Below are 25,350 nucleotides of genomic sequence, written 5' to 3' on the forward strand. Positions count from 1 at the left end.
GTGGCCCTAATATATGGCATAAATAAATACCAAATATAACTAAAAATGCACACCCAGCAGATTAACTAGATAAATGGGACCTCCTAAAAATTCAACACTCAAGGAAAGACTTCTCCAAAAGAGTAAAAAGAGAACCTACAAATTAGGAAAAAATGTTTGGCTACGACATATCTGACAAGAGTCTAATCTCTAAAATTTATAGAAAACTTTAACACCTCAGTAAAAGAAAGACAAACAATCCAATTTAAAATATGAGCAAAGGATATGAAGAGACACTTCAAGGAAGAAGGCATTCAGGCTGCTAACAAACATGAAGAAATGCTGGCAATCACTACCAATTAGAAAGATGCAAATCAAAACTACAACGAGATACCATCTCACCCCAACATTACTGGCACTAATCAGAAAACAAAAACAGAAAATAACAAATGTTGTTGAGATTGTGGGAGACTGGAACTCTCATACACTCCTGGTGGGAATGTAAAATGGTACAACCACTATGGAAAATGGTATGGCACTTCCTCAAAAAGCTAGAAATACCATATGATCCAGCAATTTCACTGCTAGGTATATACCCTAAAGAAATAAGAGCAGTGACGTGAATAGACATATGTCCCCTCATGTTCACTGCAGCATTATTCATAAAAGCAAAAAGGTGAAAACAAGGTAAGTACCCATCAACAGATGAATGGATTAACAAACTGTAGTACACACACACAATGGAACACTATGCAATGATAAAGAATAATGACGAATTCGTGAAACATCTCACAACATGAATAAATTTGGAGGACATCATGCTGAGTGAAATAAGTCAACCACAAAAGGACAAACATTGTACGAGATCACTATTATGAAGTAACAACAAAAAGTTTACACACAGAAAAAGAAAAAAATTCTTTGATGCTTACCAGGAATGGGAGGGAGAGGGAGAGAAAATTACCGAATAGTTAGAAGACATGTGTTAATATTGGCGAAGGGAAAGGGAATACACAATGTGGGAGAAGTCAACACAACATGACCAAGGCAAGAGAAGACCCTGAGAGGAACACAAGAATAAATGGCTACTATGGTAACTATGGGGCCCTGGTGGCCCAGTAGTTAAGAGCTATAACGTGCTATGGCTGTTAACCAAAAGGCCAGCAGTTTGAACCCACCAGCCACTCCTTGGAAACTCTATGGAGCAGTTCTACTCTGTCCTATAGAGTTGCTATAAGTTGGAATTAATTTGATGGCAATGAGGGTATGGTAACTATGGAGCCCTGGTGGCACAGTGATTAAGAGTTCAGCTGCTAACCAAAAGGTTGGCAGTTGGAATTCACCAACCGCTCCTTGGAACCCCTACGGCAAAGTTCTATTCTGTCCTATAGGGTCACTATGAGTCGGAATGACTTGAAGGCAACATTTTTCTTTCTTTTTAAATGGTAACTATTATAGCATAGACAATCTTGCAACAATAGTATTAACAAACAATAATTTACAAATGGATGCATAGGTAGATAGACATGCCAAGAGGTGTGGGAGGGTGTAAGAGAGCACACCCACTGGCAGATACAGGTTAGATGGTGGATATTTCTACATACATGACAGAAGATGCTCCTAATATATTAATATAGAAAATAGAGCACACAAGGGGCACAGTCAGCGAAACCTCTTAGACATAACCAAACACCTCGCAGGATGAAGTTCCTAGGCTCAAACCCACAGACTCGGGGAACATATATAAGTCATTGGCATAACAGTTCATGAAGACGACGTCCTGCATTCTACTTTGGTGAGTAATGTCTGGGGTCTTAAAAGCTTGCAAGCAGCCATCTAAGATACAGCTATTGGTCTCTTACCATCCGGAGCAAATGAGAGGTAAGAAAACCAAAGACTCAAGGGAGCAATTAGTCCAAAGAATAAATGGGCCACATGAACCACACTGTACATGACCTTGAGATGAGAAGAGCTAGATGGTGCCCTGCTACCACTGCTACTTGGATCAAAACAAAGGATCCTGGACAGAGCAGGAGAAAAATGTAGAACAAAAAATCAACTTCACAAAAAGGAGCAGACTTACTGGCCTGACAGAGACTGGGGGAACCCCTGAGACTATGGCCCTAAGACACCCTTCTGGCCTGGGACTGAAGCCATTCCCAGAGACCACCTTCCAGCCAAACAACAGACAAGCCCATAAAAGAAACAGTAACACCCAAAAGGAATGTGCTCCTTAGAACAATCAATTATACGAGATCAAAAGGGCAATATTTGCCCAAATGCAAAGATGAGAAGGCAGGAAGGGGTAGAAAAATCCAGATGAAGGGAAAGAGGGAACCCAGGGCAGAAATGAGGCGAGTGCTGACATAATGTGGGGAATAGAGCCAAGGCCATGAAACACTTTATGTACGAAATATCAAATGGGAATCTAATTTGCTCTGTAAACTTTCACCTAATGCAAAATTAAAAAAAAATAGAGAAACATTATATGGACCCCCTGCTGTTTTATGTTAGTCAGGAGTGTGTTTATATTTTAATGACTTGGAGCTTTTTTGATTGTTAAGATTTCGGCGTTTCTATTTGTTACATTGTTTCTGGCATATAAAATTCTATCATACACATGAACTTGAGGAAAAAAATTGTTATGGGTATCAGCTTTTAAGGAAAAAAATAATTATGTTCTATAAACTGATTTGTGTAATACAAAGGAGGCAAAGCACTTGGTTCCTAACTGAAAGGTTGGCGGTTCAAACCCATCTAGCAGCTCTGAGGAGAAAGATCTGTAGATCTGCTTCTGTAAAGATTACAGCCAAGAAAACTTTACGGAGTAGCTCTACTCCGTCACACGGGTGGCTCAGAGTCTAACGACTTGATGGCGTACAGCAACGACAATAAATGCTGTTCATTTAATATTATGAAATGAGTGTAGCCCTAATCTTAAAATCTGCCAGAGAACAAGCACACACACACACACATTCAGACCAATCTTACAAAAATCTATGAAAATATCATAAATAAAATACCAGAAAATCAAAGGTGGCTGTGGAGTTAAAAAATCATACACCCGATCATACACCCAGAAGGGTAAAAAGATGTTTAATAACAGAAGGAAAAGGCACTTAATAAAAATCTTATATTTATTTGTAATAAAATACAAATTTAATTAAATTGGAACTAGAAGGATAATTTCTTATCATGATAAAAAAAACTATTTCAAGCCAACAACTTCATAAAACTTAATGTGAAACACTACAGTCATTTTCATTAAAGTAATTGAAAGACAAGGAGGCCTACAATCAGAATTAGCAATTGAAATTGTCTAGGATTCCTTACCCACATTTTAAGATGGGAATAATAGATCACATTTTGAAGGATCCAACAAAAACATCTTTACATACAGAATCAGATAAAAACAACTGGAACTAAAAAGAAGGTGCAATAAGGGGACCAGATATAAAATGAATATACAAATGAAACCGGCAACAACTAGTTATTAAGTGAATGGAAAAATGATCCCATTCGCAAAAGCAACTAAAATATAAACAATGTGGAAATAAATTTAAGACATAGAGAAGATCTATATGAAGAGAATGATAAACTCCTGAAGGAAATAAAATAAGGCTTGAGAAATGTATGATATTTTTAGATGTGAAGACTAGAATTGTATAGATAAGAGTTTTTTGCAAATTAAATTGAAGATTAAAAATAAAGCAATTGAAATCTCAATGAGCTATACTGGAACTTGGTAAAGTGATTTTTAAAATGTGTCTGTAAACAGAGCCAAGAAATATTTGCAAAACAAGGGCAATAGAGGAAGCCAGCACTATCAGGCATTAGTACCAGCCGATAGCTAAAACAATGAGGTCAAACAATTATTCAGGATAAAAAGTCACAAAACTGGCCCAATGCAAAAATTAAGTGAATTAAAATGGTGGTTTTTCCAATCAGTGGATAAAGGGGGACATTTCCATAAGTCCCATGTTCAATATCCAGTCAGAACCAGAAGCCCTGGCTATGACCTGCGGGCATCACAGTTTATCATCCCTACTATTGCAGTCCAGTCAACTGACTCATGGCAACCGCATGTGTGTCAGAGTAGAACTGTGCTCTACAGGGTTTTCAATGGCTGTTTTTTCAAAACTAGGTCACCAGGAATTTCTTCCAAGCTGCCACTGGGTGAACTGAAACCTCCAACCTTTCAGTTAGCAGCTGAGCATGTTAACCATTGCACCACTTGGGACTCATCCATATGACCCTGATTATACCATGGTGTTCTGGGAGTCCACCAAACCCTGATTTGGGGCTTGGAAAATAAGATCCCGGTGGTTATACTATCATTAATTCTGTGAATTTAGTTATTTACTGAAGTTGTGGAAACAAGTCTCAGATATATTGAAGCCCAAACAAATAAGTATAGAAAAATTGGCAAGATAGAGTTGGTTTCCATTCCTGGATGAATCAGAATGGTCAGCTGGGCCTCAAATTCAGGATTCCTGGGGTTGCTGGACACAGACTAGGGAGGCCGTTGCTAGTGCCTGTGCCAGCAACACAGATTCAGAAGCAGAACAGGCCCTCCCACAGGGGTCTGGCACCACACACCTTGGCCATCAGCATCCTGTAGGCGTAGAGCCGCTTGCCTTTCCCCTTTCCCAAGGCTCCTTCATACTTCTCCACAAATGCTTGGGCCTCCCTGGTTAGGAAAAACAAAAGGCAGGAATTCAATTAACACCTAACCAAAAAAAGTTCGAACTATGAGGGTATATTGTGACTCGAAGCCTCATGTGTTTTTATACCCATAGGTAGAATATAAGTTCCATGAGGATAGGCCATTTTGTCCACTGAAATTTACCAAATGCCAAGGGCAGCAGCTCTGCAGGCTAAAAGACCTAGCAGTCTGCTCCAGTAAAGATTACAGTCTAGAAAACCCAATGGGGCAGTTCTTCTCTGTCCTATAAGGTCACTATGAGTGGGAATTGACTCCACAGCACACAAGAACAATGCTGAGCTCTTGTAAGAGGCAGAATTTATACCCTGGTGTTATATCCATGAATATGTTATGTTACATGGCAAAAGAGCCTTTGCAGATGTAATTAATATTACTAATCGACTGACCTTAACATGGGGAGATTATCCTGGATTCTCCGAATGTGCCCATAGTAATTACATGAGCCCTTAAAAACAGAAAATGAGGGCAGAAGGGTCAGAGAACTGGGGCTGGAGGGGAAGTCAAGATTAAAGCAAACACTCCTGACCACTGCACTGGGTGCTCTTATGCGAACATCACTTTCTACCTGGTATCATCATTCATTATGTCCACGTGCTTCACTGAGTCATTTTTGTACCCTAAACTCAATTCTCAGGGCTCAGCACAACGTCTGGCACAAGAGAGGTTTGAACTTTAACAATAACAGTAACTAAAAAAATTAATTAGACATTATATGCTGGGCACTTTATCTCAATATCTTCACTCCATCAGAACAGCCCTCAGAAGTGAATTTTACAAATGAAGAAGGTGAGGCTCAGAGAGGTCAAGGGAAGGAAAACAGCCTGGGACAAATCTAGTGGCAAGCCAAGACCACTGGAGTGGCAGAAGTGTGAGCTTAGGTTGGCCTCAACCCATTGCCATTGCACCAAGCTTCTCAGAATGTCTACAACTATTATGCCAAGGCCAGCCAAATGCCTGATTGGGCTTCAGGCTGGGACCCCCACACCATTGCTTGTAACAAAGAGGATGTATTCTGGGGATGCTGTCTGTGGTTAGAGACATTACTTCCAGGAGAAAAATCATACAGGAGGCAATGGGGTACATTCTAGAATGTCTGGTAATTCTGGAGAGGTGATTACAAATTAAGAATGAAGGTTCTCAGAGACCTACATCATCCTGAGACCAGAAGAACTAGTTGGTGCCCGGCCACAATCGATGACTGCCCTGACAGGGAGCACAGCAGAGGACCCCTGAGGGAGCAGGAGATCAGTGGGATACAGACCCCAAATTCTCATAAAAAGACCAAACTTAATGGTCTGACTGAGACTGGAGGAATCCCGGCGGCCATGCTCCCCAGACCTTCTGTTGACACAGGACAGGAACCATCCCTGAAGACAACTCATCAGAAATGAAAGGGACTGGTCAGCGGGTGGGAGAGAGACGCTGATGAAGAGTGAGCTAATTATATCAGGTGGACACTTGAGATTGTGTTGGCAACTCTTGTCTGGAGAGGGGATGGGAGGATAGAGAGAGAGGGAAGCAGGCAAAATTGTCAAGAAAGGAGAGACTGAAAGGGCTGACTCAAGAGGGGGGGAGCAAGTGGGAGTAGGGAGTGAGATGTATGTAAACTTATATGTGACAGACTGATTGGATTTGTAAACGTTCACTTGAAGCTTAATAAAAGTTATTAAAAAAAAAAAAAAGAATGAAGGTTCTAGAGCCTTAATTCTGAGTTCGAACCCTGGCCTGTCGATTTAACTCACTTTATGACCTTGGGCAGACTCCCTGCCTCAGTTTCCTTATCAGTAAAATAAAGGCAATAATGGTAGCATCTGCATCACAGGCTGCTTGGAAGGATCAAATGAATTATTACACTTACAGCAATCAGAACAGTGCCTGGCAGGCACATAGGGACCACATAGCAAATGTTGGCTACGTGTAAAAAAAAGAAATACTATTAAAAGGTGAATAAGACAAAATTCTACAAATAAGAGCTTCCAGTCAAATGAGGGTTGGGGATCAGGGGGCAGTGAGTAACTCAGCCTGAATGTAGAGGGGGCAGTGGGGTCTTCCTGCAGAGGGGATTCCAAAGATGGTGACTATGGCAAAGAACCAGACAACGTGTTCTTCTGTTGTTCATGGGGGTTGTCATGAGTTGGAGCCAACTAGACAGCGACTAACAACAACAAAGGAATTAGCCAGGTGGGCTGGCAGAAAGCAAAGATTTTCTAGGTAGAGGCACTGGCTTGAGTGAAGACCCAGATGTCCATGAACCTTGGACTTGAGCCTAGGATAAGGAGTCTTGGGGGAGGAGAGGAGAGTAGGAAGAGGAAGAAAGGTGGCCTGGAGTGACGAGACCCACTGTTTGCAGGGGAAACCTGGCTCCGGTAGAGGGACATGGGTCTTTTCAGCTTCTCAGATTTAGCCAGTGCCCACCACCCAGAAGCAGGAACTTGTCCCTCAGAGGCAGGGAGGAGATGTCATATTTCTTCTCCAGGCAGCCAAACAGCCACTGGGGAGATTTTCATGGCCCCCTGAGACTTCCAGCCAGCTGGAGATCTCATTCCATAGGCATCAGAGTTGCTCTTTTCCACTGTTAATAAAAGATGTGGTCAGGTGACACCCCAGTGAGGATGAGTTTCTCTTAGAGTGACAGCTGGCTGTTCTACTCCCGCTGACAGTTGGGAAGACCTGACCCTGGGGGTGCAGAAGAAGGGGCTCAGAATGAGGCAGCTAGGAGAGGAGACAGCCCATTTCCTGGAGCTGCACCAACCAAACAGCAGCCACGAGCCACGTGCAACTACTTAAATTTAAAAAAACTAAAATTAAATTAAAAATTTTAGTTTTTCAGTCAAACTAATCACATGCCAAGCTCTCAACAGCCACTGTGGCTAGAGGCTACCATATTGGGTAGTGCAGGAGTAGACCACTTCCATCATCGCAGAAAGTTCTGTTGGACAACACTGGCCTAGAGCCTGAGCCTGGAGGCACCACAGTGACCTGCAGGAGAAAATCAGAATTTGCAGAGCGGAAGAGTAAGTGCTATTTACCAGAAGCCTTGTCAGGCCTGAAGTGTCCATTGTGTAGCCAGAATCTGACTCTGGGGTATACAGTGAAGCTGAAAGTGTCAAAAAAGGGCTGCCAAATTGCTCTACATAATAAAGGGTAAGGATTTTGATGTGAGCAATGACGAAACTTGGGTGTAAGAGGAGCCAGGGAAAACGGGGTGGTGCAAAAGGTTAACATGCTTGGTTGCTAACCAAAAGGTTGGAGGTTCAAGTTTATTCAGAGGTGCCTCAAAAGAAAACCTGGTAATCTGCTTCCAAAAAAAACCAGTCATTGAAAACTCTATGGAGCACAGTTCTACACACATGGAGTTGCCACAAGTCACAGCTGACTCGACAACAACTGGTACAGAATAAAGGGAAGAGCGAGTGTCACCCACAACCCTGTGGCAACAAAACAGAGGAGAGACCTGGCGAAAATGGTAATGTTGGATGGGAATTAAAAAAAAAAACAAAACTGTTCACCTGTTTAGTGTTTACTTTTAAATCAAATTACACATTCGCATAAAGTGCTGAATCATTCTAGAATTCCGATTTTAAGAAACAGCATCATTATGTCCTTTATCCCATTCCCTTTTCTCCCACACAAAATCCCAATGTTGGATGGAAGATTTTTAGTAGAAAACCAGAAGTTACGCAATGTGATTCTTGCCCTTGATCTCAAAACTCCAGTAGAGACTGAAGAATCATAAAATACTGGTGTGCCAGCCTTTCAGATAAACCAGAGAAGGGGCTGGGTTGAAATTAAGAGTCAAATGGTACATGCATGAAACTTGGAAACATCATAAAATCCAAAACCCATTGCTGTTGAGTCGATTCTGACTCATGGCAACTCTACCAGGCAGGGTAGAACTGCCCCATAGAGTTTCCAAAGAGCACCTGGTGGATTCGAACTGCTGACCCTTTGGTTAGCAGCCATTAGCACTTAACCACTGCACCACCAGGATTTTCTGAAAACATCATGCTGAGTGAAATAAGTCAGTAGCAAAACGACAAATGCCGTATGATGTCACTTAATGAAATAAGCAAATATATAGCAACCAAAGATAATTAGTGGTTACCAGGGAAAGGGGGGGAGTTTTTGCTTAGTGTGCATTGAGGTTATGTTAATGGCAGTGGAAGGATTTGGAAAAAGCAAGGAAGTTTGCACAGCTTGAAGAATGTCATCAGTGTTACTGAATTGTACGTGTAGAAATTGTTGAAATGGTGTATGTTTTGTTATGTATATTTTCATCACAATGAAATTAAAAAAAACGAAGAGTCACGTGGCATGAGTATGAGGCTAGTTATCATTACAGCTTGGGTCCTGAGTTGGTTATTCGGGAGCTAAGTTTAGCTAAGACAGGCCCTCTCCCCACTTTAGTCATTGTACAAATTATTACCAGTGTGAGTGAGCTACACATGGAGAGGATCTGGGTGCTTACAGAACACAGGGAGATCTGAACTTGTTGAGGTGGAGGTCATAGAAAGCCACCCCCAGGAAGGGACACTGTGTTGGGTTGTGAGGGAGGCACAGAAGCCACCAGATGAGGTGGGCATGGGATAGAAAGGAGGGCCAGTGTTGGGAGAGTTTAGGTGGTGCCTGGGCATTATGAGTCTTCTGTCTCTTCCCTGAGGCCCTGCTCTGTGCTAGTGGACAGCAGGGCCTCACCAACAGTCATGATCATCCCTGCCTTGGCTCTAACAGTGTCTCCCTCAGTGCTGTTCTTACACTGAGGACAGAGGTAGACCAAGGAGAGTGGGTGGGTGAATTCCCTCTACTTGTCAAGTCCCCGGGGGCTGAGGAGCAGGAAGGGACTCCCATTCCCCTGAGAAGGAGGTGAGCCTTTGGACCTCCTGGACCCTGGTGGGGTGGAGAGGCCCTGGTCAACTAGTCTGCTCACCTGAGCTCTGTCAGCTTCTTTGCCATGGGCCAAGGCTTGTTCCGCATGGTAGCAATAAGCTTCTTCTTTTCTTCTACCTGCTCCAGGATCCAGGTCAGTTCCTCCTCAGACAGATGCTCCCCACCAGAGGCACTGGAGGCCACAGAGGTTGACCTGGAGGTAGGGCCAGGGAAGATGCAAAGGAGAGCGGCATTGGTGGTGGGAGTCCTTGGGTGGTGCAAAAGATTATCATGCTTGGAAGCTGATCAAAAGGTTGGAGGTTCTAGTTTCTCAGAAAAAAGGGCTGGCAATCTACTTCCAAAAAATCAGCCATTAAAAACCATATGGATCATTGTTCTACTCTAGCACACATAGGTTTGCCATGAGTTGGAATTGATGCCACAGCAACTGGTTTGTTTGATCATCAGCTGCTCTGTGGATAGGAGAGCATGAAGGCAGACAGGTGGGTTGTGCTCACTGACACTCACAGCTCTGCCCATGGCCTGCCCTTGCTCAGACACCACAATGGCTCACCCAGCCTGCCATGGGAAGCCCAGAACTTTGCCTTTAAAATTTTCCAGTAGCCACATTAAAATAATAAAGATAAACAGATAAACTTAATTTTCATAATACTTTTGACTTAATCTAACATATCCAAAAAAATTACAATTTCAACAAGTAATCAACGGAAAATCATTAATGAGGTATTTTGCATTCTTTTTTGTATGGTATTTAAAAATCTAGTTTTTGTTTTGTACGAATAAAAAAAAGTTCAGATGTTCTCATGAGACATACTTGATCTGAATTTGAATTTCATAAAATTCATACAGTGAAACTTGTGAGAGCTGGACTGCATTGTTTCTCAAACATTTTCCACTTTTGCAGGGTGTAGTCTCACCGCTTTTCTAATGCTGTCCATTAGTCAAAAATGTATGAGTTTTCCTTCTATGACAGGTTTCTGCCTTACACAGTTTCTGGTTTTCACAGGTTTTATTGTTGTTGAAAAAGTAGATTCGAGTACCCAAATTGTTTGAAACATACTGAGAAGTTTTCCAGTAACTGGATAAAGTACAAAAAGATCATTTTTCTTTGATATTTGCACCTGCATTGGCAAAGCTAGTTTGTGTGTTTGTTTAGAAGAAATGCTTTTCCTTCAAAGTCAAATCAGTCTCAAAAGTACATGAGTCCTATTAAGTAAATTCTCTAACTCTTGTGCCAACTTGGTAGTATTAATATCAAATTAAGACTTAATTAAATAAAAAATTCAGTTCATTGGTCACACTAGCCACATTCAAAGTGCCCCCAGGCACACGCGGCTAGTGGCTACCATATTGGACAGCAAAACCCTAGAGAACTTCCAGCTAGAAGAACCCTGTGCGTAAATCCTCATTATTTCACAGATAATGCTACGTGCTCAGCTGCCATAAAGTCTAAGTTATTATGTGTGTGTCTCATAGCCTCCAGGCTGTTCTGAATCCTTCACTGATTGAAAAAAAAGTGACTCTAGCCTCTCAACTTGGGGACATTGGTGATACAGTGATAGAACTCTCACCTTCAATGCTAGAGACCCAACGCAATTGCCAGCAGATGCACCTCATGGGCAGCCAACACCAGTCTGTCAGCGGAGGCTTGTGTGTTGCTACAATGCTGAACAGGTGTCAGCAGAGCTTCCAGGCTAAGATGGATTAGGAAGACAGTCCTAGTGATCTGCTTCAGAAAATCAGCCAGTGAAAACCCTATGGATCACAAGGGTCTGACCTGCAACCCATCAAGGGGATGGCGCAGGACAGGGCAGAGTTGTTCTGTTGTATTTGGGATCACCATGAGTTGAAGGCCAACTCAAAGGCAACTAACAACAACAGCCTCTCAGCTCAGCTAGACAGTGGCCAACAGGGCAGGTGAGGGAGGGGCTAGAGAAAGGCAATGCCTGGGCAGCATTTCCAAGTTTCATAAATGGAGGTATCTGGATGTGGGCATGGGTTACCACAGGTTTCAGAGTACAGTTTGCCGCAGAAGCAGTCTCTGAGTTTTAGCTTCAGATTAACCCCTGAGAAGCAAAAGAGAGGCCTTAGGATAGGCTTAAGGGAGGAGGTGGGATAGGGGAGGAGGCGATTCCAACTCTTGAACTTTAGAAAACCTAGAACATAGTGATTTTTTTTATCAGGTGCATGCACCTGCCTTTTAGTCTTTGCACAGGGTGGTTGCTCACTCTAGGGAACATTCACTCCATGAAGGACCCCTGATGCCCCACATCCCACTAACACAGTGCTCCATTGCTTTCTTGTTCACATAATGCTCTCTACTTTGTCTTATGATTACTGATGCTCATGTCTTATTTCCCCTGCTAGATTGTCAGCACTGGGGAACAGGGACTGAGTCTTTTTCACCTCTCCATGCCATGTCTTGGCACTCAGTAAATACTTGCTGAAAATTGCATGAATGGGTCCTTTTCTGAACCCCTTATTTTCCATCTGCTATCCAGACACCTGTGATCCATTTAGGATGGTGCAGCCTCTTTCTAAAGTTCAGTACACCCCAGGTCCATCAACGAAGCACTGAAGTTCTCTTTAAGTTGCTAAGGACACTCTTTCTCCTTGACCTCTTTAGCTCATATCCAAGGACAACCAAACAGTAGAAAAAAGTCTTACTCAAGCCATGGATGACTGGAAGGGTGACAAAAAGAAGTAAGTGGCTCTTTTTGAGGGCCTAAGTTACCTCTCGGTAAAGGTGGAGAGATATGGTGGCATACCCGACTAAGGGCATGGGCTCGGTTGGTCTGGTTTGTTAGAACCCAGTGGAAAGGAGCATCAACTCTTCGCCATAATCCTGATACCTCCAGCTGTTTCAAAAGCTCCCCCACCCACTACTACAGGAGATTCTTAGAACATCCTGAGAAGTGAGTAGCGCGTATATTACCCCTAATGAGTGAAAAAGGGAGGCAAAGAGAGGGAGATGTCACATCAAAATTGGTGGCTGCCGAATCCAACTTTTTGATTCCATGACCTGGTTCTGTCCACTAACCCATGTGTGCTAGTGCTAATGGAACAAAGGAGATAAAACAAATCAACCAAAGCACAAAATCCTAGAAATTCAGAGCTGGAAGAACTTTTGAGGGTCTTCTAGATCAATGCCATATTTCATAGAAGAGGAAATAGGTCTAGGTCAGGAAGGTGGTGAGCTGAATGCCTCTGATGAGTCCCATACCCAGCTGTGTTCCTCTCTACCAGTCCTCCTCTTCAAGAACTGTAGTGAGTCAGCAGCTGGAATTCATGAGACTTGGGGAGCTTGTCCCTAACCTACCTTCACTGCCATGTCATCTCCCCACTCAGAGCTTCCATCTGCACCATGTAACCTTGGACACTGGATTTGAGAGCACCCAGTGGCCACTCCAACTCTGATGGCTTGTGATTCTCATCCCGGTTCTGCCCCAGAGTGATGGGCAGTGACACCTGGAAGCTAGAGAGAAGCAGGGGCTGCATATTCACAATAGAGGGAGACAGCAGCCCCTCATTGGGGGAAGAATAGTGGCCAGGAAAGAGAGAGAGTAGTTATAATGGAAACACCCTTGAGTCAGAGTCACACACACCTGTGTTTCTTCAGGTGCTTCCACATCTCCTCCTTCTTTGGGGTCTCCTTTTCCTTCCCTGGGGGTGCTCTCTGCTCCTTGAAGGAAGCCTTCCCATCCTTTTTCCTCCTCCCCTCGCGGTTCCTCTCTGCTGGGCTCCTGTTATGTTCTCCCAACTCCTCTTGGCGTCTCCTGTGCTCTGACTGTTTTCTCCTGGGAGACCCAGGCCTTGGGCTGCCCCCAGCCTGCTTCTTCTGGCCAGGCTGGGCTCTGCATCTGCCCAATGTACGTTCGGCCTTGGGAGCCCGCTTCTTTGAGGATTTCCTCCTGGACCTGTCACCTGCAGGGGCAGGAAATGTACAGTTCAGGCCCTACCCGCCTTGGCCCCAGGGAAGTGCCTCAGCTGTGAGAAATCAAAACTCCTGGCTCTTCTGGAATGCTCTGCTCAGGAATGAGAAAGAAAGTCTCCCACCTCTGGCCTCTGGTACCACAATACTCTAACTTGGGTTGAGGTCCACCCAAGGCACCTACCTTTCCTCCTCACTTGTATTTGCAGTTCCGTGGGGTCAGACCCAAGCCATCTGTTATAGACTGAATTTTGTCCCTTAAAATACATGTTAAATCGCTCTGGTGTTGCAACAGTTAAGCACTCAGGTTGCTCACAGAAAAGTTGGCTGAACCTACCCAGCAGCTCCATGGGAAAAAGACCTGGCAATCTGTTCCCATAAAGATTTCTCCCTAGGAAACCCTATGGGGCAGTTCTACTCTGTCACATGGGGTTGATAAGAGTCAAAAACTGACTCAATGGCACCTAACAACAACAAAAAGAAAATACAGTTAAACCTGTGAGAGCTGGAACTTGACAAGACATCCTTGTTCTTCCAGATGTCTCGAGTTTTCTCCCTTTGCCAGGGTGCAGTCTTACCACTTTTCTATCATTCATTTTAGTAGAAAATATTTTACTTTTCCTCCTCTGACAAGTTTTGGCCTTACACAGGTTCCGGCTTTCACAGGTTTTACTGTATGTGCTGGTACTCTAACCCCTAAACCTGTGAATGCAGCCCTAGTGGCTCGGTGGTTAAGAGATCAGCTGCTAACCAAAAGGTCGACAGTTCAAATCCACCAGCCGCTCCTTGGAAACCCTATGGGGCAGTTCTCCTCTGTGCTATAGGGTCAATATGAGTTGAAATCAACTCGACCGCAAAGGGTTTGGGTTTTTTTTTTTTTTTTGGTTTATACCTGTGAATGTAATCCTGCCTGGAAACAAGGTCTTCTTTGTTATGCTAATTACCATATCCGTGTAGTGTATGTCCGCAACCTAATCATTTCTGAGTTATAAGGAGCAGCAAGGACACAAAGATGAGCAAGCACAAAGGCTATGACAGATGCCATCTGATGGAGGTAGATGAATCTAAAAGCCCAGAAATTTCAAGGAGTTAGGAGAGGCTGAAAGCAAGGATCTTCCCCAGAACCAACAGAGAGCATTCCCCTAAAGCCCGTGCCCTGAATTCTGACTTCTATCTTCCAGAACTGTGAGAAAATAAACTTGTTCTTTAAAGCCCCTACATGTGGTACTTCTATTACAGAAGCACTAGGGAACTAAGGTACCACCTCTCACCCCACAGCACCAAGGTCAAATATGGGCCTCTTTTTTTGGGCATCACTGAGGCAGGAAAGTGTCTGCTTAGGCACCATACTCCAGTGGCTGCCCCTGCTGTACCTTGGTACTGCACACAGGAGGTGACAGTGGGTCAGAGTGGCCCAGCTACTTCAGGTCCTGTTCCTCAGCACTATCTAAATGCAGGTTTTTTTCTTTTTTTAAAACAGTGACTTGATACGATTGGCAAATGGTCTGGTTAAGCAGACTCTGCTCTATACTACGAACTTTCCCCAACAGTTTGCCCAACAGCCAGTTTAAGCACAACTATCCGCAAACGAACCAAATACAGGTAAAATATAATGAGATTCCGGTGTTAATCAGTCTTTCTATCACTTACTATTTGGGTGACTTTGAGTAAGTCGCTTAACCTCTCTGAGTCTCAGGTCATCTGTGACATGGCGATGCTAGTACTTAGCCCATTCATTTGTTAGTGAACACAGCACAGTGACTGACATCCCCAGATGTACTTTGACTTCAATACTTTGACACTTTCAGCCAGAAATGTGATTTTCTGTTTATTTGTAGAAAGAACACAGGTTTGGAGTGAGATTGATCTGTATATAAATTTTTGTTTTATCAGCTCTTATCTCTGTGATCACAGATAAACTACTACTCTGCACCTCAGTTTTCTCATCTGTAAAATGGTTCTAAATATCCCCATCTTCCAGCCCCTGGATACCCTTTTAACTCAGTACTGAAGTCACTCCTGAGGTTCACCCTTCAGACAAAGATTAGATAGGCCCATAAAACAAACAATAACACATAGAGCTCAACCATGTATATGAGACAAATGGGACACACCAGCCCAGGGAGAAGGATGAGAAGGCAGCAGGGGACAGGAAAGCTGGATGAATGGAAATGGGGAACCTAAGGTTGAGAAGGCGAGAGTGTTGACATGCTGCAGGGTTGGCAACCAATGTCACAAAACAATATGTGTTTTAATGGTTTAATGAGAAATTAATTTGCTCTGTAAACCTTCACCTAAAGCACAATAATAGTAAATAAGTATATAAATAGTCCATATTTTCCTACATAGTTGGGAGGGTTAATTAAAAACAGGAAGAAGGGATCTGGCCATAGTAACTAATCAAAAAAGGTCCTTCCCCTCCTGCGTCTCCAGCCTTCCTTGCTGCTCTGCATTGTGTGCAAGTGTGAGTCAGAATGCTCACCCCGGGAGCTGGAGCTGGCTGCAGAGAACACTTATTCTCACCGTCATCTATGGAGCTCCCAGTTTAGGCTTGTGTACCGCGGCTAGGAGAGCCCCTCAACTGCATTCCTAGAGTGCAGACTTTGGACAAAGCCTCTATCGTATCCTTGCCCAGCTGTCTGTGCAATGTAGCTGTCACAGGACATTTTCCTCCTGCTTCCCTGACCCTTGAGTTTTTACATTCTGTGTTTAACAGTGACCAAATCTGGTTGATGATAGGTGGGACTGGATTTGGGCAAACTGAGATTGGAATGAGGAGTCTGAATGTTTGGGCCTAGTCCTTGTTCTGCTGGTTATTACCTCAGGGACCCTGGACAGGTGGCTCGTTCTCTCTGAGTTGGCTCCCTCTTGGTGGTCTACCCAGATCCCCTTTATCTGACATACCCTTCCCTGAGCTGCTCTGTGTGTTGGCTGCTAAAAACTCACATGTGCTCCCTTCTCTAGAAACTTGACATTGGTTGATGAGAGCCATCTTTTTGGGAAATGCATGGGAGTTTATACTCCTCTCTTCTCTTCGAATCATCTCCTAGCCAATATATATACCAAATATATATATTTGTATGTATATATATACACACACCAAATATATATATTTACCAAATATATATGCTAAAGAGGCCTGGCGGCACAGTGGTTAAGAACTTGGCTGCTAACCAAAAAGTTGGCAGTTTGAATCTGCCAGCCGCTCTTTGGAAACCCTATGAGGCAGTTATACTCTGTCCTATAGGGTGGCATAGTGGTTAAGTGCTACGGTTGCTAACAAAGAGTTCGGCAGTTTGAATCCACCAGGTGCTCCTTGGAAGCTCTATGGTGCAGTTCTACTCTGTCCTATAGGGTCACTATGAGTCAGAATCGACTTGATGGCAGTGGATATTTTGGGTTTCTTTATAGGGTCACTGTGAGTCGCAATTGACTTGATGGCAATGAGTTTGGTTTTTTGGATATAGACCAAGCCAGTTGCCATTGAGTCGATTCCAACTCAGAGTAGAACTGTGTTCCATGGGGTTCTTAATGGCTATAATTTTTCAGAAGTAGATTATCAGGACTTTCTTCTGAGGCACCCTGGGTGGATTCAAACCACAGCTGAGCACTTAACCGTTTGCAACACCCAGAGAGCTCTTACAAACTGATATCCAAACCAAACCCATTGCCCTTGAGCCAGTTCCACCTCATAGCAACCCTATATAAGGTACAAAAATCCGGCCTTCCTGGGTGAAGACAAGGCAAGTTTGTGGCCCACTCACATTTCAGAGCTCCCTGTGGGACCAGGCTGAGGCTAGACTCCAGCTGAACACACACCCTTGCTCAGCTACTCCCCTACCCTCTCTATTTCCTGCACTCCCTGTCTGCTGAGAGCCCCCCTCAGTAAATCACATGCACAAGCAACCTAATCGCAGACTTTGCTTCTAGGGAACCTGACCTATCTACAGCACCTACCTCAAGTATGGTAGGAAAATTCAACTGAGATGACATCTGTGCCAGTGTGATGTAAGCTGGAGCATGCTAAATTTAATGAATTGAATTGGATTTGAAGTTTGAAGAGAAACTTCTTGGATCTCAAGCTAGGGTATTGGTAGCTGTCTTAGTTATCTAGTGCTGCTATAACAGAAATACCACAAGTGGATGCCTTTAACAAACAGAAATTTATTCTCCCACAGTCTAGGAAGCTAAACATCCAAATTCAGGGTGCCAGCTCCAGGGGGAGGCTTCTTTCTCTGTGGACTGTGGGGGAAGGTCCTTGTCATCAATCTCCCCATGGTTCAGGAGCTACTCAATGCAGGGACCTGGGGTCCAAAAGACATGCTATGCTCTCAGCTGTGCTTTCTTGATGGTAGGAAGTCCCTCTCTTCTCTGCTCAATTCTCTTTTTTATATCTCAAAAGAGATTGACTCAAGATACAACCTGATTCTGTAGATTAAGTCTTGCTCATTAACATCACTGCCTCTAATCCTGCCTCATTAACATCATAGAGGTAGATTTACAACACTTAGGAAAATCACATCAGATGACAAAGTGGTAGACAGTCACACAATACTGGGAATCATGACCTAGCTAAGCCGACACATATTTTGGGGGGACACAATTTAATCCATGGCAGAGGATTATAATACAACAACATTAAACATAATTAAAGACCTAAGGGAAAACATAGACAAAGATCTAAAAGAAATAAGAAAAGCAATGCATGAACAAAATGAGCATCTAAAAAAAGAGATAAAAAGGAATCGAACAGAAATACTGCAACTGAAAGGGACGATAACTGAAATGAGAAATGCAATGGGAGAATTTAACAACAGATTTAATCAGGCAGAAGAAAGAATCAACAAATTAGAGGATAAGATAGTCAAAATTACAGAGGCTGAAGAGCAACAAGAAAGGAAGCTCAAGAAGACTGAGCACAGTTTAATGGAATTATGGGACAACATCAAGAGACCTAATATGTGTATCACAGAAAGAGATGAAAGAGAGAAAGGGACAGAAAGAATATTTAAGAGATAATGACAGAAACTTTCCCCAGTCTGAGTAAGGACCAAACCCAAACCATGACGAAGGACATGAATCTACAAACCCAAGAAGCTCAAAGAACTCCAAGCAGGGGGTCTTAAAAGCCTGTGAGTGGCCATCTTGGATACTCTACTGGTCTCACCCCTTCAGGAGCAAGGAAGAATGAAGAAAACTAAAGATACAAGGGAAAGATTAGTCCAAAGGACTAATGGACCACATCTACCACGGCCTCCACCAGACTGAGCCCAGTACAACTAGATGGTGCCTGGCTACCACTACTGACTGCTCTGATAGGGATCACTCTAGAGGGTCCCAGACAGAGCTGGAGAAAAATGTAGAACAACATTCTAACTCAAAAAGAAAAACCAGACTTGCTGGCCTGACAGAGTCTGGAGAAACCCTGAGAGTACGGCCCTGGACACACTTTCTCCTTAGTAATGAAGTCACTCCTGAGGTTCACCCTTCAGCCAAAGAGTGGACAGGCCTATAAAACAAAACAAGACTCAAGGGGCACACCAGCCCTGAGGCAAAGACTAGAAGGCAAGAGGGGACAGGAAAGCTGGCAATAGGGAATCCAAGGTTGAGAAGGGAGAGTGTTGACATGTCATGGGATTGTTAGCCAGTGTCATTACACAATATGTGTACTAACTGTTTAATGAGAAACTAGTTTGTTCTGTAAATCTTCAGCTAAGGTACAATAAAAAAAGAATTCCAAGCAGGATAAGAGATCTACACTGAGACACATCATAGTTAGGCTTTCCAAAACTAAGGCTTAAAGAGGGGGCAGTGAGAAAGAAGTAAACAGTCACATACAGCGTATCCCCAATAACATTAGGTGCTGATTTCTCCTCAGAAACATTGGAGGCCAGAAGGCAATAGAATGATATATATAAAGAGCTGAAAGAAAAAAAAAAAAAAAGAACTGTCAACCCCCTAGACAAGGGGAAGATTGATGCCAAGACACATGGGGATCTCCATGGAATGCCAGGCCCACAGATGTTGAAAGGAGACAAGGGTCTTCCCCCAGAGATAACAGAGAGAGAAAGCCTTCTCCTAGAGCTGGCACCCTGAATTCAGACATCTAGCGTCCTAAACTGTGAGACAATAAATTCCTGTTTTTAAAGCTATCCACTTGTGATATTTCTGTTATAGGAGCTCTAGATAACTAAGAGAAGTTGGTACCTACTTACCGTGTTATAAATACAACCTGTTAAATGTAATTATCTTAGTCATCTAGTGCTGCTATAACAGAAATACCACAAGTGGATGGCTTTAACAAAGAGAAATTTATTTCCTCACAGTAAAGTAGGCTAGAACTCCAAATTCAGGGTGACAGATCCAGGGGAAGGCTCTCTCTCTCACTGTTGACTCTGGAGGAAGGTCTTTGTCCTCAATCTTCCCCTGGTCAAGGATCTTCTCAGGTGCAGGGACCCCTGGTCCAAAGGATGCGCTCCGCTCCCCGTTCTGCTTTCTTGGTGGTATGAGGTCTCCAACTCCCTGCTTGCTTCCCTTCCCTTTTGTCTCTTGAGAGATAAAAGGTGGTGCAGACCACACCCCAGGGAAACTCCCTTTACCATGGATCAGGAGGTGACCTGAGCGGCATTACAATCCCACCCTAATTCTCTCAACATAATATTACAATCACAAAATGGAGGACAACCATACAATACTGGGAATCACAAAATGTGTATATAAACCAAGTTAATATACACATTTTGGGGGGAACATAATTCAATCCGTGACAGTAATATTCATGGTAACCACTAAGAAAATATCTAAAAAGACATACACAAAAGGAAAGGGAAGGGAAACAAAATGGCTCACTACAATAAACCATCAAATCACAAAAGCAAGCAGTGGTAAAGACAAAAGATGAAGAGGGCTTCTGACGCAAAAAAAAACTAAATAACAAAACTGACAGAAGTAAGTCACTTCTTATCTGTAATTACAGTGAATGTAAATCGGCTAAATGATCCAATCAAAAGGCAGAGAGTGGCAGAATGGATAGAAAACACGATTCATATGTAATGTTCATTGTCTCGGTAAGCATGCTTCATCATTACAGACATTTTGTCCAAAGCTTTTAGATAGCCTTTATGGTGTTTGTTTTGTAGGCCACAAAAACAAACTTCCTTGTCAGTTTTATTATTGTCATGAAATATTGCACTTTTGAAAAATTATCGGTAGTAAGCTAACCACAGCTATGTTAAGTCATCCATAGGCACTCTTTTTTTGGTCCCAATGCTTCTTTGAAGACTCACCTGTGGGCCAGAGGTTTTGTCTTCAACAAAGGATTGTCTCAGAACTTTGGTTTAAAGGACCTTATTTTTATTAGTTGTTAACCTGCCAGGTTCTGTAAACAGCTAGCGCAGTACTGAAACTGTTAAGGGATTGATTCTTGGATTCATGTCCTTCAATAAAAAGAGACAAAAACTACCCTCAAATTATTGGAAGACAGCCCCTATTGGTGTGACCTCAAGCTGAGTGTTCTTAGGAGCCCTCCTGAACAGCCTTCGGATGCAGACAGCTTCTGCCAAGGTCCACAGAACAAGACCACAGATTGTCACTCTTTAATATGCCACTCTTTTAATATGTTTTCTATTCCTTTACCTGCCTTCTGTCCACTCTCCAACTTAAGGCTGCTTTTAACTATGTTAATTATAATTTCCTTATTTTCAATATTGCTGTTTGCATCCTTAGTCATTCCTTGGTATATGAGTCTAATACCTGGATACAGTTTAGCCATAAACTGGCTAAAGTGTACGTTTTCCTTTAGGAACCACCCAGCATCCTTTGGTTTCAGTTTCTTGATAGAAATCAGTTGGTTTCCTGGATAACTGGAAACCATTAGGTGGATTTTTAGATGACAAACACCACAACAGGCCAGGCAACCAGAAGTCTAAAAGCCCCATCATGTTGTAGGAAACCCTTGCCCTCACCGAAACATACTCAGGAACTTTTTGCAGGAGGTAGTCTTTGTAACCACTATTTCACCAAAATAGAACTTGAAAAGGGATTAGGGAATAAGTAGTATATATTTGGAGGCGGTCTCACTTTCATAGATCATAGAGGTAAGACACTGTCTTAGTTACCTAGTGCTGCTGTAACAAAAGATACAGGCTTTAAAGAACAGAAATTTACTATCTCACAGTTTTGAAGTTCAAATCAGGGCACTGGCTCTCAGGGAGGATTGTTTCTTTGTCACTAGTCCTGTGAGTTCTTTGGAATTACTTGGTATCGCTCTCCCCCCATGTGTATGTGTGTGTCTGTGTCTATTCTGTCTGTGTCTATTCTGCTCTGTTTATAACTCAGAAGTGTTTAGGCTTAGGACCCACTCTACTTTGGTATGGCCTGATTAACATAACAGTGGTTAAGAGCTACAGCTGCAAACCAAAAGGTCCCCAGTTCGAATCCACCAGCTTCTCCTTAGAAACCCTATGGGGCAGTTCTATAGGGTTGCTATGAGTCAGAATTGACAAGATGGCAATGGGTTAATGATTTCAATACTACAAGTTCACTGCCTAATGCCAAACTACTTCCAAACAGAATCACATCCATACGCACAGGGGCCAAAATTTCAATACATATTTTTTGGGGACACAATTCAATCCATAACAGATACATTAGTACGTTTCTTTTACCTTAGACCTACTTAATGATCTTGATACTATAAATTCACTGCTTAATGCCAAATTATTCTCGATAGTTGTACCAAAACATTACAGCATTATTTGACGATCTCATAGATGTATTCTGTCCAAACACAGATCACTGGATGGCCCCCAATGACTGGTATTGGATCTGTGGCAGAGAACCTACTGGCCACCACCCACAACTGAACAGGAACTTGTCACCTTGACAAATTGATACCTAACCTCAGGATTGTCTCTGACATCACCCAGCATCCAATTTGGCCCATCAATTTGTCTTTCAGAAAAAAGAGATCAGTAGATAATGTTTTTCAAGGAGGAGAAAAACCAGGCCCTGATTCAGGAACTGAAAACTTAACTACTATGGGGGAGTTCTGGATTTCTTTCTTCTCTCTTCTGGACTCTTCATTTCATGCTTTGCAAGAGGCTTGCATAGTGGGGTGAGTTCTACATGCTGTTGTTGTTAGGTGCGGTTGAGTCTGTTCTGACTCATACTGACCCTATGTACAACATAATGAAACACTGCATGGTCCTGGGCCATCCTCATAATTGTTGCTTTGTTTGAGTCCACTGTTGCAGACAATGTGTCAGTCATTCTTGTTGAGGGTCTTCCTCTCTTTTGTTGACACTTTACCAAGCATGATGTCCTTCTCCAAGGATTGGTCCCTTCTGATAACATGTCCAAACTATGTGACATGAAGTCTCGCCATCCTAGCTTCTAAGGAGCATTCTGGCTGTACTTCTTCCAAGACAGATTTGTTCGCTTTTGTGGCAGTCCATGGTATATTCAATATTCTTCAGCAACACCATAATTCAAAATCGTCAATTCTTCTTCAGTCTTCTTTATTCATTGTCCAGCCTTCACAAGCATATAGGGTGATTGAAAATACAATGGCTTGGATCAGGTGCACCTTAGTCCTCAAAGTGACATCCTTGGTTTTTAACACTCTAAAGTGGTCTTTTGCAGCAGATTTGCCACATGCAATACTATCTTAGGCAGGGTTCTCTAGAAAAGCAAAACCAGTGAAACACACACACACACATATATATAGAGACAGATTTATCTCAAGGAAATGGCTCATACCATTGTAGATGCTGCAAGTGTCAAGTCTCTCAGTAAGGAGTCGGAGTGAAGGCTTCTCTTAACTTATGTAGCTGCAGTGGCTGACAAAACCAAGACTGACAGGTAAGCTGCTGGCTCACTCAAGCCCTAAGAGCCAAGGTGTCATGGATTGAATTATGTCCCCCGAAAGCATCTGTCAACTTAGCTGGGCCATGAGTCTCAGTATTGTGGGATTGTCCACCATTTTATGTGATTTCCCTATGTGTTGTAAATCCTGTCACTATGATAAAATGAGATGAATTAGTGACAGTTATATTGATGAGATATACAAGATTAGATAGTGTCTAAAGCCAATCTCTTTGAGATATAAAAGAGAGAATCAAAGGGAGAGACGGGGGACCTCATACCACCAAGAAAGCAGTACTGGGAGCAGAGCACCATCCTTTTGACCTGAGGTTCCTGAGCGAGATTATCCCAAACCAAAGGAAGACTGATGACAAGGACATTCTTCCAGAGCTGACAGACAGAGAAAGCCTTCCCCTAGAGCTGTTGCCCTGAATTTGGACTTGTAGCCTACTAGACTGTGAGAGAATAAATTTCTCTTTGTTAAAGCTATCCACTTGTGGTACTTCTGTTATAGCAGCGCTAGATGACCAAGACATGAGGTTAGATGATGATGAGCCGGATGCAGAATCCGAAGTGAGACCCTTCCTGGAACATCCGTTTATATACTGGAGGCAGGCCACACCCCCAAGGAAACTCACGTTCAACTGATTGGCTGCTCTCAACAGATCTCATCATGGAGATGATTACATTATATCAGATCTCATTATGGAGGTGATTACATCGTTACATAACTGCCAAATTACGTCATAACTGCCAAACCACTGAGAATCATGGCCCATCCAAGTTAATACACAACCATAATCATCAGAGTCCAGCCCTTGTCAACCTTGGCACCTATGCCAAAAAAAAAACAAAACCCATTGCCGTCGAGTCGATTCTGACTCATAGCAACCCTACAGGACAGAGTAGAACTGCCCCATAGAGTTGCCAAGGAGCGCCTCACGGATTTGAAATGCCAACCCATTGGTTAGCAGCCATAGCACTTAACCACTACTCCACCAGGGTTTACTGGCACCTATGCATAGTGCCTTAAATCATACATGATCTCTAAATAAAGACAATTATAAAGTCATACTTGCATGTAACATGATAAAACTGACATGTGTACAACTGAAAATGCATTAGCCCTGTTTACATCTTATATTTTTAAGTAAAGAAAACAAAACTATTTGATGCACTTGTGCCTTCAGGTCCTGCTCAGGCCCGATCCTGTACATACCACTAACTTTTAACGATGGAGTGCTGCTGTGCACGTCCGACTTTATGACCGTGGGTCAGACAACTCACTGTGATATGCAGCTCAGGCTTCATGGTGACTTGGTGGGCCATGTTTAAGCAATCAATCTCTACCAAGACCCAGTAATAAGCTGTTTCTCAAAATGAGACTAGTTATCTACACAGTTATCCTAAGGGTTTGCACTGTGATTTGTCAATAGGGGACTGCCAAAGACTCCAAATAGCATTTCTATCTGTCACTGCCATTCTAGGCACCATTGGATCAGTTGGATCATATGCACCAAGTGGAAAAGCAGCTTGCATGTTAGCCTGAACCTGTTGCAGAACCTTCTCTTATTCTAAGCCCCACTCAAAACTAGCAGCTTTTGGAGTCACTTGATAAATAGGCTGGGGTAGCACACCCAAATGAGGAATATGTTGCCTCCAAAATCCAAACAGGCCCACCAGGCATTGTACATTCTTTTTAGTTGAAGGAGAGGTCAGATGCAACAACTTATACTTCAGTTTAGAAGAAATATCACAACATACCCCATGACACTGGATCTGTAGAACTTTTACTAGGTGGAAAGAGCCCACATTTTTTTGGATTAATTTTCCACCCTCTAGCACACAAATGTCTTAATTTTTTTATTCTTTTTTAGCACATAAATGTCTTATCAATAAGTCTAGAGTCATGGATATTTCTTCCTTACAAGGTCCAGTCAGTGTAATGCCATCAACGTAATGG

General features: G+C 42.9%; 1 protein-coding gene across 1 annotated transcript in view; it reads right to left on the reverse strand.

Moving 5' to 3' along the window:
* The window catches only part of TMC2 (transmembrane channel like 2), a 135,998-nt gene that overhangs the window by 67,018 nt on the left and 43,630 nt on the right, over positions 1-25,350 (reverse strand). Inside the window, exons 3-5 of the mRNA XM_010591820.3 lie at positions 13,198-13,516; positions 9,633-9,785; positions 4,579-4,669 (exon numbers count right to left, since the gene is read on the reverse strand). Of these exons, the coding sequence (XP_010590122.2) occupies positions 4,579-4,669; positions 9,633-9,785; positions 13,198-13,516 (563 nt within the window). The remainder of the gene's footprint in view (positions 1-4,578; positions 4,670-9,632; positions 9,786-13,197; positions 13,517-25,350) is intronic.

The sequence above is a fragment of the Loxodonta africana genome, chromosome 24, assembly GCF_030014295.1.
Source record: "Loxodonta africana isolate mLoxAfr1 chromosome 24, mLoxAfr1.hap2, whole genome shotgun sequence".
NCBI classification, from domain to species: Eukaryota; Metazoa; Chordata; class Mammalia; order Proboscidea; family Elephantidae; genus Loxodonta; species Loxodonta africana.